This window comes from Paramormyrops kingsleyae, chromosome 1, assembly GCF_048594095.1.
Source record: "Paramormyrops kingsleyae isolate MSU_618 chromosome 1, PKINGS_0.4, whole genome shotgun sequence".
NCBI classification, from domain to species: domain Eukaryota; kingdom Metazoa; phylum Chordata; class Actinopteri; order Osteoglossiformes; family Mormyridae; genus Paramormyrops; species Paramormyrops kingsleyae.
The window spans coordinates 66,567,850-66,584,140 of record NC_132797.1 but is presented as its reverse complement, the minus strand read 5'-3'; the positions used below and the strand labels follow the sequence as shown (position 1 = coordinate 66,584,140).

General features: G+C 40.8%; 1 protein-coding gene across 6 annotated transcripts in view; it reads left to right on the top strand.

Moving 5' to 3' along the window:
• thsd7ba (thrombospondin, type I, domain containing 7Ba) overlaps positions 1-16,291 on the top strand; it is a 166,676-nt gene that overhangs the window by 143,333 nt on the left and 7,052 nt on the right. For all 6 annotated transcript variants that reach the window (XM_072718076.1, XM_072718079.1, XM_072718077.1 and 3 more), the window contains 7 exons: positions 6,834-6,967; positions 7,047-7,200; positions 9,088-9,229; positions 9,911-10,026; positions 10,269-10,386; positions 14,148-14,293; positions 15,967-16,138. In XM_072718076.1, coding sequence (XP_072574177.1) covers positions 6,834-6,967; positions 7,047-7,200; positions 9,088-9,229; positions 9,911-10,026; positions 10,269-10,386; positions 14,148-14,293; positions 15,967-16,138 — 982 coding nt within the window. The remainder of the gene's footprint in view (positions 1-6,833; positions 6,968-7,046; positions 7,201-9,087; positions 9,230-9,910; positions 10,027-10,268; positions 10,387-14,147; positions 14,294-15,966; positions 16,139-16,291) is intronic.

The following is a 16,291-nucleotide window of genomic DNA, read 5'->3' as shown; positions in this document are numbered from 1 at the left end:
TCTGCCTGTGAACAAGTGCTGAGGTTTGATTCAACAGATTATATTGTTTTTTTTATTTTTCGAATGGGCTGGTACTTCTCCAAGGTTTCTTTCACATTTTAGGTATTCCCCCATTCACACAAATCATGCGTAAAACCTACATTCATAGCCACCTGGCCCCCTGTGTGATCCTTCTAAATCACCTGTGAAATTTCTCTGCTTCTGAAGTTTATTTTCTCAGAGTGGACAAAGGGAGAGATGTGGGCAAGTTACGCACTTGATCATGCTATTTGTATTTATGGGACAGCAGAGACGCCACGGTATATAATGTGCTTGTGCGCCCCACTTCTAGGTATTTTAAGCCATTAGAATGAAGTTATTTACTTCTTGTATGGAAGCTTCACTCCAGTCTCTAAATGCTGTGCTATCTAGCATGTTTTTCATAAGCTCTTAAAAATATACTGATTGTGTAACTGCCATCTTTTGACACCTTGATGCAGGTGAGATTTGATCATTCTTGCTGTCAAGATGGAAAATTTACTTTCCGTTCCTGGTAGTATGTACTCTCCACTTAAACACGTTGTGATTTCCCAAAGCTTGAGTAGCTCTGTAGCAATGTTCTGCATAACTGTGATGTTTTTCAATTAATGCTGTCTGCTGTAGGCTTATCAGTTGAAAGGAGAGTTCAAATAATGTTCTGCCGGTAATGTTAGGGACTTAATCAGTAGACTTTGATGCCTATATAACCAGTAAACTTTGACAACCAACGTAAAGCTTGGTTAGCTATGCTCATTGGCTCAGTCAGATTTAACTCATCAGAAAATTGCTGAATTTGGTCAGAAAAAGGAGGTAGTGATTTAGTAAACATATTACTAACAGTACAAATGAAAAGAAATCGGAAGAAGCATCTTCGGGTTATCATGTCCGGTAATTATCAACTGAAACGTCACCTTGGTTGTCTTAGGCTTAAGCAATTAATCACATTGCTTACGGGAAACATCTAGAAAAATGTTTTTGAAATCAATTTCGAAACAAATGATGTTGGTGAAACATTTCACAGTGCTGGATTCAGCACAGACCTCCTTCAGCTCCCACTGAGACTTTTCTGTGAAGCACTGTTACGAGTGTCCTGCTCTCTCCACAGTCCCAGCACAGATGTTGTTGGGGCTGCTTGCACAGCTGGCAAAAAATGACTCAATATGAAATTACAGCCTAAAATTAAATTTACACAGTGCATCTGTCCTTTCAGATCCGCTGTGGCTGTCTTCTTCTTCTGCTCAGATTAGCAAGCTGTGTTGTGGAGCTTCTCAGTGATGACTAAGCCAGAGATGCCAAAACACTCATTGACTGGGCACCAGTAGCGTACCATTTCCAATTATTGTTTTATTGGAAGATTGGTTTGCTGAGAGTAGATTTGACTGTCTCTGGAACACTGATCTCATCTCAGATATTTAACCATGCAAAATATGTTTGCATCTCTTTTTCAGTATGTGGGGTAAAGTAGTTGATCATAAAACTAACAACAATTAAATAGCTAAAAACCTGGATAACTTTTCAGCATGTTAAAAATAACCAAAAATGGATCTTTTTTATCAAAATATACAGTTATCTGACTGTTATGCTCTGTAACAAATGGACTGGCATTCCTCTTGAGGTGCATCCCACTGTTCCTTGGATCAGCTCTGGATGTTTCTAACTGTGTAAGTCAACCTGATGCGAAGAATGTAATTTTGTTAAAATTGTACAGTAGGTATGTTATGTATCGCACCCAAAGACATTACCTCCTCCCTTTCCAGTGTACACAGTCAGTATTGTTGAAGACTCAGGCATGTCATAGAGTGGCGCCTAAGTGTTGAATCCAAAAAAGTACTCAAAGCCCAGCAAAGAGCCTCAAACAAAGTGCTGTCTCACCACAAACAAGTCCAAGGATGTTTTTGAAAATATCTTAAACCCAGACAAGCACTGAACCAACAGGCAGCGGCTATCACACAGCATGCAGTGATTACACAGAAAGGGAGCAAAATATGTATATAATATAATATTGTTCTTCCAGTATTGGAGTTAAGACTTGTAGTCTTTATCTCTGCAGGCCCCCATTATGTGCATGATTTAAGCTCTCCATTGCCCACCAGAGCTCTGAAACAGGCTTAGCTAGTGCTGCAGCCCATCTCCTGTCTCACTTGCATAACTCACCACAGCCATAAGTGTCGTATCACACCCAAGTACTCAGTAATAGCAGCCATTCACTTGCTGTGCTCACAGGTCTGTCATGATGCAGCAGGAACCACTTATTGCGTGGTCCGAACAATGTAAATCATCTTATGGGGAAATTAATTCCTGGCCTGAAACTGGAAATAAATAAATTGCTGTTTAAATTTATAAGCGCTGTGATACGTTGGCTTGTATGCTGGTACCTTGACATGTGATCTGCTGCATTTATGCGTCGCAGACATGTGCGGTGTATGAGCATTAGAGTAAGTTTGCTTTTTTGTGCTGATGGTTATGGTGATCTCCTGGACATTCTCTGGAATCTTCTTTTATGACCTCAAATCATTACTAATTAAGCAGATTAATGTTATTCACTGATGGGTTATGTTAAAAATTATCTAAAAATTATGATTAGGCTTCCTGAAATGCAGAACCTTTTCATTTGTCATTATTTGTGAATGTCTTCTACTCAATGTCCCATAGTGCACCTTTCTGAAGCTGAGATCTGGGATGTTTATCAGAGCTACAAAATATTTGCCATGAAACAAATGCACCTTTCTTTAATGCACAGAACTAAATCAAGACCTCTTCCATCTCCATTCCCTATGTGTGTTAACACAATACTTCCCTGGCACAAAAAAAAAACAGATTTGAGTGATAATCCACCCCCATTAATATGTACTTCCACGTCTTGCATTTGGTACATCGCCTCAGAATGATATTCTGCTTCAGATTACAGGTTTGATGAGGTGTTATTTCTTACCCATTTCCAAGGCCTCTGTGAGATGTACGTTGGTGATTAGCAACGTCTGTAATCAAGGAACTCTATATTCTGGAAAATGTGAAGAAGGAGTGAAGAAATGGTTTCCTAGAAACTAGTGTAGCGTTACAGTGTCTTACTGGTTTTAGCATGTCACAGCAAAAATGTTGTAAATCTCCTGCTTGCTTAGCTTGTGAGAGTGTCACATATTTTCTGATAAGACCATTTGAACATTTTAGGCTATTTTAAAACTGCAGATTGAGGCCAGGAATGAGAGTTTCAGAATTATCCTCTTTATGTCATCATTTTTGCAGGAAATATGTTAAATGTAGGCTTCAGGCTCACCTGTGACTGACCAGGATAAGCATGGATGGATGGATGGATGGAAATGTGAAATATTCTTGAGTAGTATAATTCAGCCAATACAGTATAGCATCACAAACTCATGGGTCCCAAATCAGTCAATACACTATTCAGTTTTTTACTGAATCATGTACCAGTTATGAAAATGGGTCCAGATGCCAAGATAGTATTCGCTGGCCGGTTGGCTAGTTTATGAACTTCAGCATTTTTAAAATCACTGATCCCATAGGAACGTGGTGTGGTTAATTTCCAGATAGTGGTGGATGCCATTTTCACAAGGTGCGTTTGTGCAGGACAAGCCGACTCCTTTCAGTCAGAAACTCTGAGGTCGGACGTCCCGGAGGCCCAGGAGCTGCCAGGAGCTATCAAGCATCACTGAGCTCCTCCTATTCTCCAGATGGCCCAGAGCTTCCCGTTTCGTTAAAAAGGTTAGCTGTAGCCACATCGGCTAATTAGAATACCAAAAAACGAGAAGAGTGAAACGTTTTGGCATGCTTAATGTTCACTTGACATCTGACAGCAGTGGAGTGCCTCACCGCCCATCAAATTGGAAAAAAAAATAATGAAATGGCCATCTGCACCATGAGTATTGATATCGTTCCAAAACAAAATCATCTAATTCCCATCAGACTATGCAATAGTTGCTCCACGAAAATATTTTTGTACTGAAGGTGGAGAAATATATGAAGACGTTCATTGCAGTTTTAAATTTTCAAATTCAATTTCCATGATTAAAACAACATTTCTAAAGTAAATCAGCATTTCTAAAGTAATTATGTTAAACACCATACATTCAGTATATAGTATAAAATACTTAAAATATTTAAGACATGGGCTGTAATGCTAAATTATTTCATTGCGCTGTATAATCAGTATCATACAGTACAATAGTGTGTATCTGGCGTTTTAATTCATATTGTTAGGATACTTTTTTATTGAAATAAGAATGCAGTTAGTTTGAGTTAGTTTTCTGGTAGATGTTTTGTTATGTGTGTAACAAAAGTTTGATACGTTTTACACCTGTAATTTGGTAGAGCATCGTGCCAGTATGTGCTGAGGAAAGATCTTTGCAATAATATGACTCATCATTTTCTTTTCTTTTTTTTTTGCTCCACACCTGTCGTGGCATTGTCAACATTCGGTAGCATCTTGCAAATCTATTAGCTCCCATCATGAAAAGGAAATTAATCTCCATAAGTCTTTATGCCACACTGTTGTTTTCGATCATGTACAGGTGACAGTTACGCTCCAATCATTCTGCAGTTAGATTCAAACTGTGACACTTAATGAGGTTTACAAAGAAATGGGTATATTGAGAAGCCTGCTGGAAGTCTTTAGAAATCTAGCCAAAGTGTTCGGCCTGTAAGAGCTGTAGGAAGAACCTGTGACCTTAACTAATATGCAGTTATTTGCCTATTGGATGACTGCGGCTGTCAATTGGGACATTTTCTCTGTAGAAGAAATTCATATTAGCTATCTCTTTCTATGGTACAATTGCTGAGCTCATGCTGAGATTTGTCTGCAATTGCTTGCACATAAATCTAGTTCCTTAACACAGTGCTACCTGCTTCTGTCTTATTTCTGAAGGTGATGTAATACTAGCTTATCATTTAAGCTGTACTTATATAAGGGATACACATTATACCAGGGGTGGACAATCTTATCCGCAAAGGGGCAGTGTGTATGCGGGTTTTTGCTGCAACTCCCTAATCAGATTACTAATTAGAGGACTGATTGGCCGAAGAGTCCTCACCCCTGGATTTGAGCAACTGACCTAAAGGTTATCCTAAAAATCTGCATACGCCCCGGCCCTTTGCGGATAAGATTGCCCACCCCTGCGTTAAACTGACAGTAGTAACTATTGAAACAAAATAGCAAGTTCAGTCCTTGAAACTAGCTATTGTGTTAGGAAAAGTCTGCTCTATGATCGTCGGCCATTTGATAAAGTCAGACCTGCAGCCCGTGACTAGGTCTCCTTGCCCAGTTCACTTAGACAGCGGTGTGTAAATTAGAGTCTGGCTTTCTATGCACTTGTACCTTAACAAAGCATAAGACGGAGAGCATAAAAGAAGACTCTAAGCAAACTAATGGACATATCATTTCTCTCCCCTGCTGCTTGTCACGCACTGCTAATGCGGACGTCCAAAGGCTCAGGTTAGTGCTTCTCATTCTGTATTTGTGCTCTGCTCCAATTAATGAAGGAAATGCATGCCAGGCTCCGCCATACTTATTTTGATAACCTCTTGCTGCTCCCCCATCTTTAGTGAAGAGTAGCAGAGGTTTATTTTGATCTGAGTGTCCTTGGCGAGGAAAACGGGCACGGAGCGCACTTGACTGAAATTCCTCCTTCATTTCATTTACTGCCCTCGTTGTTGGTGGTTTGCGATGAGTCTGGGCAATTTGTTTTCTTGTGAATAGTGGGTGAAACCCTTTGATAGTGCCCTCAGAGGAGCATACCCCAGTGTTGCGTTATGTTACAGTCCAGAGATCCACTATAGTTGTATCAGAAACAAAAGCTAGAAGGGGTGAAGGAGAAGAATATATTTTGCTCCAGAGTACAGAAAGCCATTATTTCTCCAATCATCACCAGATGGTTTCTTGTTCTAAGAGGCAATCTATTTTATTGTACTTAGTTTCCAGCAAGTTATGTTTTTGAAGCCTAATTTCCCAGTACAATTTGCAATGCATGTTCCAGTTAGATAATTATCAAAACTGCCACTTTTTGAGCATTAATGACAGTGGAGATTGGTGCTTTGCTTGACCTGTTGCCATGCGATGGTGGGATGGTTTTAGTCAACCCGTCTGTATTAGGAAATCCATTATGTGGTCTGTAATTTATCTGTAATTTGGTGACACTTTGTAACTAAAACAAACGGTGTAGATGCTCCAGACAAAATATACATACAGATGAGTGTGTGTGTGTAGTAAATATGATTGACCTTTGAGCCCGTTGTGAACAGCTGCAGAGACAGATGGGAGATAGGAGGTACGAGGGCTGACTGTGTAGCTTTCAATACTTGGCACCATTTTTTCCACCTTAAGCAACATTTTGTGTCATGTGAATTCAATATATATTTAAGCTTTTATAGTAATGACTTTGTATTATGTTGTTTTTGTTTTTTTGTACTTATGTGTTATATTAGGCTTTTATAATCACCAGGTAAAATTTTAAAGGTGCTAACTTTGATTTTTCTTTAATTTTTTTTTTATTTTAATTTCCCTGTGACACATTTGTGTAGCCTATCGAAACATAACCATTCAGTTAACTATTTGCACGGACACAAATTCCTTTCATTTTTGGCAAGCAGACTAAAATCTGAAGATATCTTAGCAGTTACTTAAATACTACAGTGTAAGGTTCATAACATGTTTAATCAGTAACACCCCAAGAGAAATTAAATTTAAAAAAACCTAAACAAATGTGTCACCTGAAGATATGTGTTCCCTTATTTGGGTGTGCCGATGCCTGGTCTTTGTGTTGCCCCTTGACAGTCACCATGACTTCCCCCTTGTGTGTCCCCAGGTGTATGAGGCAGTGCCATGTCACAACGAGTGTGGTGAATACGTGTGGGTGCCCGAGCCCTGGTCCGCGTGCACCATCAATGCCGTAGACGAGCTGCCGGGCTGCGGTGAGGGCGTACAGAGCCGCAAAGTCAGGTGGGCCCACCTCTCCTCCCTACCGCCATCGGTGCCAGAGATTTGAGCTGAGTATCTCCTCCCTCTGGCCTCTTGGCAGATGCATGAAGAGGGGCGGTGAAGGTCCCAGCGTTATCGTGGACGACAGCCTCTGTAACCCTGACGACATGCCATTCATGGGCCAGACATGTTTCCTGCCGTGCGCTGATGAGTGCGTTATGTCACAGTGGGGGCAGTGGAGCTCATGTCCAGCAGTAAGTGTGGCATGTTATTTATGGAATAATACTCGACCATCCAGCTCCTGCCGTCTGTGTTAGCCTGGAGCCTACCCCAGAAACACAGGACACAAGTCAGAGCATACCCTGGACAGGATGCCAGTCCATTGCAGGGCACATACTCTCACATTCAGGGCAATTTAGAGATACAAATATGCCTAACCACATTATTGGACTGTATAATGCTTTTAGCCAAGGTCTGAGTCATACATTAACTATGTTTATGGTACCATTGAGATAAATGGGTATCCATCAGAAATTCAGAATAGAAAGTTGCACAGCAGTGTTTGCATGTATGTGTGTGTAGATTGTGTAATAAAAATGGAGTGTGTCAAGGTCTGAGATATATTGGACGGTAAGCCAACATTTGGTACTTATAGTTGTCATGTTGAATGCAGAGGAAATGGGCAGAGGTAAAGGCCTGAGTGACGATGACAAGGGCCAGATCATTATGGCCAGATAACTGGGTCAGAACGTCTCAGAAACGGCAAGGCTTGTAGGATGCTCATGTTCAGCTGTGGTGAGTATCTACTGAAAGGAAAAACTACAATCCGCTGACAGGGTGTTGTGCAGCCAAAATTTATCAATGCATGATATGAAAGAAGGCTTTCACATCTGAGTGAACTACAGGGCTACTGCAGCACAAATGGCAAATAATTTTGATGATAATCACAGTACACAGGGCATCAAGTCATGTTGTGTATGGGACTAGGTAGCCGCAGACCAGTCAGAGTGCTCATTCTGGCCCCTGTCACCGTCAAAAGTGCCTGCAATGGGCATGCAACTGGACCTTGGAGCAATGGAAGAAGGTGGCCTGATCTGATGAATCCAGATGAATTTTCTGTCGAGCATCTGAGGGATGCATTGGCCAGACAAGTCCGATCCACAGCTGTAGCCCAAAATGCAGTAGGGCTCCATGCACGTGTGCTGTGACACATTACTCTCATGATCATCAAAATTATCTGCCATTTGTGCCACAGTAGCCCTTCTGTTGGTAGATATCAAACAGGATAACTCACATTCACATCTTGCTTCTTGCAGTCTTGGCTGGTCAACACCCTGTTGAAGGATCATAGTTTTTCCCTCCTCGGACCACTCTCACTAGGTACTTACAACAGCAGACATTGAACACCCCCAAAAGCCTTTCCATTTCAGAGATGCTCTGACATAGTCATCTGACCATAATGATTTGGCTCTCAGGTCATTAACCCTGCACAAAATTTTGACTATAAATAGTGAATGTTAGCTTACTGTCTAATATATTCCAGTCCTTGTCATGCACCGTTTTTCATGAGATCAACATTGTTTTCTTCACATAACATTTTGCCGCATCAGTGTATATACACTGTTGAGCAAATAAAAACAAGCTCTTTCCTGTACAGTTGGCTAAACAATCCAAATAGTGTTACTTAGGCTTTTTTTGTTTTAATTTCATAGGATTTATCTGCTTTTCCAGGAAAGTTCAAAGCTATCTTATAGCCTTCATAAACCCTTTATTTTCTTGCTTTGGAGCATTGGTTGAACATTGACACTGGTAGTTTTATTTGGGCTTCATGTCCTGGTTCCTGATTTGGTCTGTTTTTCAACTTTTTCAACACTTCAACCATCTGGGAATTATGGAGAGTTGCTTATGAGTACAAAATGATATAATTTACATACATTTTAATTTGACCTTGCAACATAGTAATATAACCTGTGGGGTAGGGTGATTCTGAAAACAGTATTTCTTCTAGCTAAAAATCCGGGCTTTGCTTATTAATAACATCATTTGATGTTTAATGTCTTCCCGTATGTCCCATCTCGTTGTCAGTGCCTTGTTTTTACTGCAGTGCTTTAGCATCATACTACCTGTCACACCTTCTGTAGCCATGTGACCAGAGCACAGTACGGAGGCGTTTAAGGCAACAGCTGAGATTGTCACTGACCAGGAAAAGCTGCCCAGAAGACAAGCAGATGGAGAGCTGCATCCTCAACAGCAACTGTTTTACTCACCACTACAATCTCTCAGGTACATTCAGCTGGTTAATGCACTGCCATCTCTGGGCCAGTGAAGCGTTATCACTGTGGGGCCCTTGGGGTGGGAACTTAACCTGAATTGCCTCAGTATAAAAAAGGAGCTGTGTTGTAAAAGCAAAAAAAAACTATACTTTGTGTATGTCACTGAGTGTGATCATGCTATCATGGAAGATTATGGGGTAGAGGACTGAGTCAAAACTGGGTTCAAATGCTACAAATGGATTTTATTACTCAAAAAACTACAATGCTAAAGTCCACTTAAAAAAGGCAGACACAAAGTGATGGAAAGCTCTAAGGATAATCTTCCTGACAAAAAAAAACAGAACCCACTATATACTAAACCTGAGTTAACACGAGCACACATCAAATGATGTTACTTAGTAGGCTAAGCTACTCCTCACAAACCCAAACAAGGGAAGCAGCCTAATCAGAATCAGCTGGGGTTCATTCCCTGAAGAGGTGGGCTGGTGATCCATTTCCACAAAGAACCAACTGATGAGTTAAACTGAGCCCTGTACCATCATCCTGCATTCCATCTGCCCACACTAAGCAGCTAAAATAAACCCATATTTATAAATCTGCTCTCTGTATTAAACAGTTTAGATATGATGTTATTCCCCTAAAAGACACTGAACACAAACGTAAACACTTCGCCTTTGCGTGTGTGTGGTAGACTGGAGTACGTGCCTATTGAGTGAGAACGCCATATGTGGACAAGGCAAGAGGACAAGGCTTCTAGACTGCGTGCGCAGTGATGGGGAGGTCGTGGAGCTCAGCATGTGCGAGGAGGTTTGCTCTCACTTGTTTTCGCCTTTATGTAGAGTAGAAGTGTGACACGAGAGGAGACGGAAAGGGTTTTAATGTTCCAATTAGTTGTGTTATTTTCAATAAATGAGGTGAAAAGTATTTAAATATTTTACTGTCATGCTCATTACACACCCCTAACAAAAATGTTATTAACCTTATAACTGATAAACAGGTGATATATAACTAAACATAATGAGTAATATACTTTTCTTTTTCCTTTACAGCTAGGTTTAGTTAAAACCTGGAAGCTCGAGGTTCCCTGTATGGTGGACTGTCCAGTTAACTGTCTGCTCTCAGAATGGTCATCATGGACTCAGTGCTCACTTACTTGTGGCAGTCAAGGTATTCATACTGTACATAGATTACTAAAATCATCATATTATAATATATTAACGTTGTACCTATAAATTAGGCTTTAAGCCCATTTCTGTCCCTGAGAAAGGGATAAGCATTTCGGGGAGGGATGGATGGATATTTGCTCAAGTAACACAAGTGGTGGACAAAAAATTGTCATGAGCCTAGTGTCACAAAGGGTGGGTATCACATGGTTGAAATATTACATAGCAGATTTTCAGAAAACCTACATCATGCTTGCTTGGTCAATGTTTTGGTGACCTCCTTGTTTGGTTTTCTTGATAGTTTTTGGAGTGGCTGAATATTGACATTGCTATGAAGATTGGCTATGCAACTCAAACATGTCATTGCCGTCATTGGTTGGTAGAGGATGGTTTTACCCTCTTCATGGTCTGGCTGTTCTGTGGGGGTCCTGGTTGTGGATTCTGCCCAATGATCTGCACCCTGATGACAGTCATGAGGGTTTTGGAATAGTTCTGAGAAATGTCTCTAGTACCAGGGAGTTAATAAATTGCAAGATAAGAGCAATGTTTGTGGATGAATACATCCTTGTGAAACTTCAGAAAATGTCGGGTTTCAGAGCTTGTCAGCTTCAAGGTGAAGAGTTCCATGGCATGTTTTTGCGGGATGATTCATCAGATTGTAACCCACACCTCCACTCTTCAGAAATTCATTACTTATGTTCTTTCCACCATTGGACCTCCAAACATATGTTGCAAAGGATTATAAGTTATTTTAGTGAACAGTTTATTGGAGAGAAGGTTTGCATAAGCATAGAAATGTCACAACATTCACTGATAGCTGTACCTGCTCTAGCATTTATTGAGCAACATCTGCGTTAACCATGCAAAAGAGACTAACTGAAAAACTAAGAGAATTAACCTGGGACTACAAAACAAAGTAAAGCAAAGGAAAATGTATTGACAAAATTTTATTGCTCTCAAATTCACCTGAAACATGAGAACTAACAATGCATACATCTTTCTGCTTAGCAAAAATACCGTTAAGGTGTTTATATGTAATGAAACCAGTCTTGGTGTACACCTACGCTACAAAGGTTGTTTTCTCTACAACCCAGGCTATTGTATGTGGCGCTGGGGTGTGACATCTGGGGTGTGACATGTTATTTTCCAGTAATGATGTCTTCAGTTTCCTCCCCAGGCTGATAACGCACTCCTTAATAATTTCTGCAGCCTTTATAAATGAGGTTCCCGCCATGCGTGGTCGTTGATGTCTCCTCATGCAGCAGTGCTGACTGAATATGCACACAGAATATCAGAAATGCTGGGAGGTGATCGGTATCTGGGGCAGCCAAGTGTTTTTCATACATGTGGTCATTATTCAAAGGTGTGTTTGTCCAAGCGATGTCACATCTTGGAGAAAATATATAGAAATGTTGTTTTAATCGCAAGTGCAATCTGTCCATCAGTTGTAAATAATTGATTACCATGTTAGCACTACTTTAAAGTGGAGACCATCCCAGGAAGTTAAGGAACAGCCTGAAACACAAACAAGCACAACAGTCAATTTACAGTCATTCTGAACACTATAAGGAGATTTAAGTCTGTTCATGTGACCTTTGATCATGCTATAATGCAGGAGGAACCTATGAGGCTACAAGGCTGCCTGGTGAATTGCTGTGGCAATCTTCTAAATGAAACTCAGCGATGATATCAGGATGTACGCTAATAATGTTTTTCCTATGATGCTTGACAGGATTCAAGTTAAGCCATATAATTATTTCATGGTACCTAAGAAGAGCTTGGAATTTAGCCTCAGTGCATTTGTTGGGTTAAGCCACATCATTATTTCATGATACCCAAAGAGAGCCTAGTATTTAACCTTGGTGTATTTTGTTGTCTCTGAAGTCCCTCCAGTCTTCCAAGCAAATCAGACTGTCAGCTGGTTAATGAGAAACACTGGACAGTCTTCATTAGTCTTCATTTAGTGCCGGCTTGTGTTCTCCCCTCAGAGACTCCTATCAATATGCCGGAAGTTTCCCCTGGAGTCACTGTCGTGCTGTTAATTAGAAATCAGAGCTGAACATAAACAAAATTAAAATTCATAAAAAAAGTTGCTATTCCAATATTTGAAAGGTTTTAAAGTTGAGTCAAGAGAGCAACACTACGAGTTTGTCTTCCCCTCTGTGTATGAGGCTCCAAATTGACAGTTGTGTCTTTATGACTCTAACAAAGGTCCACGTTTCCTCCACGTTCCTTGACAGCCCTGGGCTGTTCCTCCAGGGCCTCTAAGCTTCAGTAATTAAGATATTGATTAATTGAAGACTAGAATACTGAATTTTCCGCTCAGTTCTATGATCATATTTGTCCTTTGCACACGCAAATAAGTTTACTGGACACTTCTTCTCATTGAATCAAATATAAAATCGGTCAATCATATGTCAGCAGCACAATGTACAAAATCTTGCAGATATAGGTAAGGAACTTCTGGTAATGTTCACATCAAACACCAGAATGGGGAGGAAAGGTGATTTAAGTGACTTTGAACATGGCATGGTTGTTGGTGCCAGATAGGCTGGTATGAGTATTTTAGAAACTGCTGATCTACTGGGGTTTTCATGCACAAACATCTCTAGGGTTTACAGAGAATAAGCCAAAAAAGAAAAATCATCCAGTGAGTGGTGGTTCTCTGGGCAGAAATGCCTTGTTGATGGCAGAGGTCAGAGAATAATGGTTAGATTGGTTAAAGCTGATAGAAAGGCAACAGTAACTCAAATAACTACTTATTACACCCAGTGTATGCAGAAGAGCATCTATGTATGTTGAACTTGAAGCAAATGGGCTATAGCAGCAAGCTACAGTGGGCACAGGCCTACCAAAACTGGACAATGGAAGACCAGATAAATGCTGCCTGGCCAGATGAGTATCGATTTCTGCTGTGACACTCAGATTGTAGGGAAAGAAAGACTGGTGGTGTGGTGCGGTGGTAAGGGAGATATTGTCTTGCACACTTTGGGCCCCTTAGTACCGGTTCAGCATCATTTAAATACCACAGCCTACCAGAGTATTGTTGCTGACCATGTCCATCCCTCTATGACCACAGAGTACCCAGCTTCTAATAGAAAACTTCATATCATCAGACTGCTTTCTTTGACATTATAATGAGTTTACTGTACTCAAATGGCCCCCAAGGTCACCACATCTCAATCTAATAGAGCACCTATGGCATGTGGAGGAACCAGGGATTCACGTCACGAAGATGCAGCCAATAAATCTGCAGCAACGGCTTGGTGCAGTCATGTCAACATGGACCAGAGTCTGAGGAATGTTTCAAGGACCTTGTTGAATCTATGCCACAAAGAATTAAGGCAGTTTTGAAGGCAAAGGGGGGGGGATCTAACCTGATACTCGTAAGGTGTACTTAATAAATTGGCCTGTGTGTGATGTGTGTATGGTGTGTGTGGTGTGGTGTGTGTGTGTGTGGATTAGGTTTATTATATTGTGGGGGATCAAATCGGGTTCAATACCCCCCTATTATAGTTGCTCTATAACAAACGACAATTAGGCCATTTGAGTTTTTAGCATCTAGGTATATTCATACTGTACTTTTATGTTTATCAGTGAGCTTCCTTGCCTGCAAGTTTTCTTTTACATATACTGCAACCCCACCTCCCTTCTTGCCTATCCGGTCTCTACGGAACAACATGTAACCATCCATATTATATTCTTCTCCATCATTGTCGCTCTGATCCTGCTTTCTCCCTTGTATCCTGGCCTTCCTCTTGGCAGGCCAAATGGTGCGATCCAGGACCATGTTGCAACAGGCCCATGAAGAAGGACGCCCCTGCCCATCCCAGCTGTCCCAGACCAAACCATGTCCCATAAGGCCTTGCTACAAATGGGTTCTGGGCAAGTGGTCTCCATGCCATGTGGAGGTATGACCTGTGAAGATTTGAAAATATTGTTTTGATCTTTGTAGATTTAACTTTGCGTGTAGTAATCTCCTTTGGATGATCTGGATGCGAAACAGCTAGATCTGTAAACACTTGATCATTTTCAGCCACGGAAGTGTACATACTGTTACAAGCATGTTGAAAACTGTGACCGCTGGTTGGTCCTAATCTTGTTGTTAATTGTTTCAGTTTAAGTCTGCTGCCATTTTCTGTGTAATGTAATGAAACTCTCCTTGGATAGCCCAAAAACCACTTTGCATTTAAAAAAGAACCACTGCCACTCGTCAGAATACGTTAACTTCTATTATATTTTTAAATCCAGCATCTGGATTTTTACATCACAGACTTTCAGGGTGTCAGATGTCTGGGAACAATGGCATCTGTGCCGATCCTAATATATCATTAGACTTCCTTTTTGGTTTCAGGTCATCGCTCTACATTTTTGTTGACTGTCATTTATTTTGTTGGAACTGTAGGTGAAATAGCCTTTCCATAAAAAAGTGAATTAAGAATAACAACGTGGTTTATACAGGGTGCCACACATAAAAGTAGCCTCACACATCAGTTCTATTTTGTAAGATGCTAGGCTACTTTTATGTGAGGCACCCTGTATATGGCAGAAGGGGTGTGTCGCACCTTGAAATGTACACAGTTTAACGAAAGCTGGTGCAATTTTTTGACCTGCAAAGCAGACATTCCTTGACTGGTTGACTGTAGTAGAGAGAATTGCTTAAGCCTTGAATGAGCACAAGCTTCATGTTTGGTGGGATAAGAAAAAAAACATGTAAATTTAACTTAAATTTCAAACAGGACAATCTACATTGACCCAAACTCATCAGTGTGAAATGAGTTAAAATTGTACAAGGTTTCAAGTTTCGCTGCATTTAATCTAGCATATTCAGGGTTTAGATCATGCGTTAGTGAAAAGGTTTGCTTATCTGACACATGTGGCTCAGCAGGCTAGGCCTCTATGCCTGTGATCCAAAAGCAGAATAGTCACATGTCAGTGGACTCCTTGAGCAAGGCCCATACCCCCCCCAGCTCTCTGGGCACCACAAGGCAGCTGCCCCTTTGCTGTGACCCCCAAGCATCATGGACAGAAAATTGGGCAAAGCAATAAAGGGAATTTCCCCATGGGGATCAATAAAGTGTCACTATAAATTATTGTATTTAGATGGCTTTTGTCTGCTCTCAGTTGTTTATTCAGTGTTGTATCATTCGCTGTTCCCCAGTCGTGGGTGTACACAAACTCAACCAAAGTCAGCTTGGTAAACCCAGAAGAAAGAAAAAATTATAATGAGATACCTGTTTTCTCTGTTGTGCTTCCCCTAGATTAAAAAAAAAAACACAGCACAAAGCTGAGAGTTGCTGTGTAGACTCCCATTCATCTCGGGTTTCCCATGAGAAATCATCATACACATTTTACACTATATATAAATTGTTATTCTTTTTATGGGGTTTTTTTCTATTAGCACTTGCAAGAGAAATCATTCATACTGCAAAGAGCACCACACAGAATTAAAAACATTCAGTGTTTCTGCCAAGAAATAAAAAATAATACTAATAATAAAACAGAATGAGAAATGTTCCAGTGCCAAATCATATCACTTAAGGGTTGTTGTGACCCTGAGCCATTTACTGGTTCTCCTATGCAGGGTGCAGAGTGTGGAGAGGGAGTTCGAGAGAGAAACCTGACGTGTGTGGTCCACTGGGGAGACCCTCTGGACCTCTCGTCATACAGACCTGTAGAAGAGGAAAATTGCAAGGACAAGGAGAGGCCAGCCAGCGGACAGGAACTCCAGCTGACCTGCTCAGTACCGTGCCCCGGTAGAGTGCTGTTTGGTTGTTTTCATGGCAGCAAACACAAAGTCAATTTTTTAAGACAAGAGTCCAATAAAGCTGTATGTGTATTAATTTATATCGGGGCAGTGAAAGGTAATTACACACTAGAGTGAAGCTTGGAGTTAAATCATTATATGG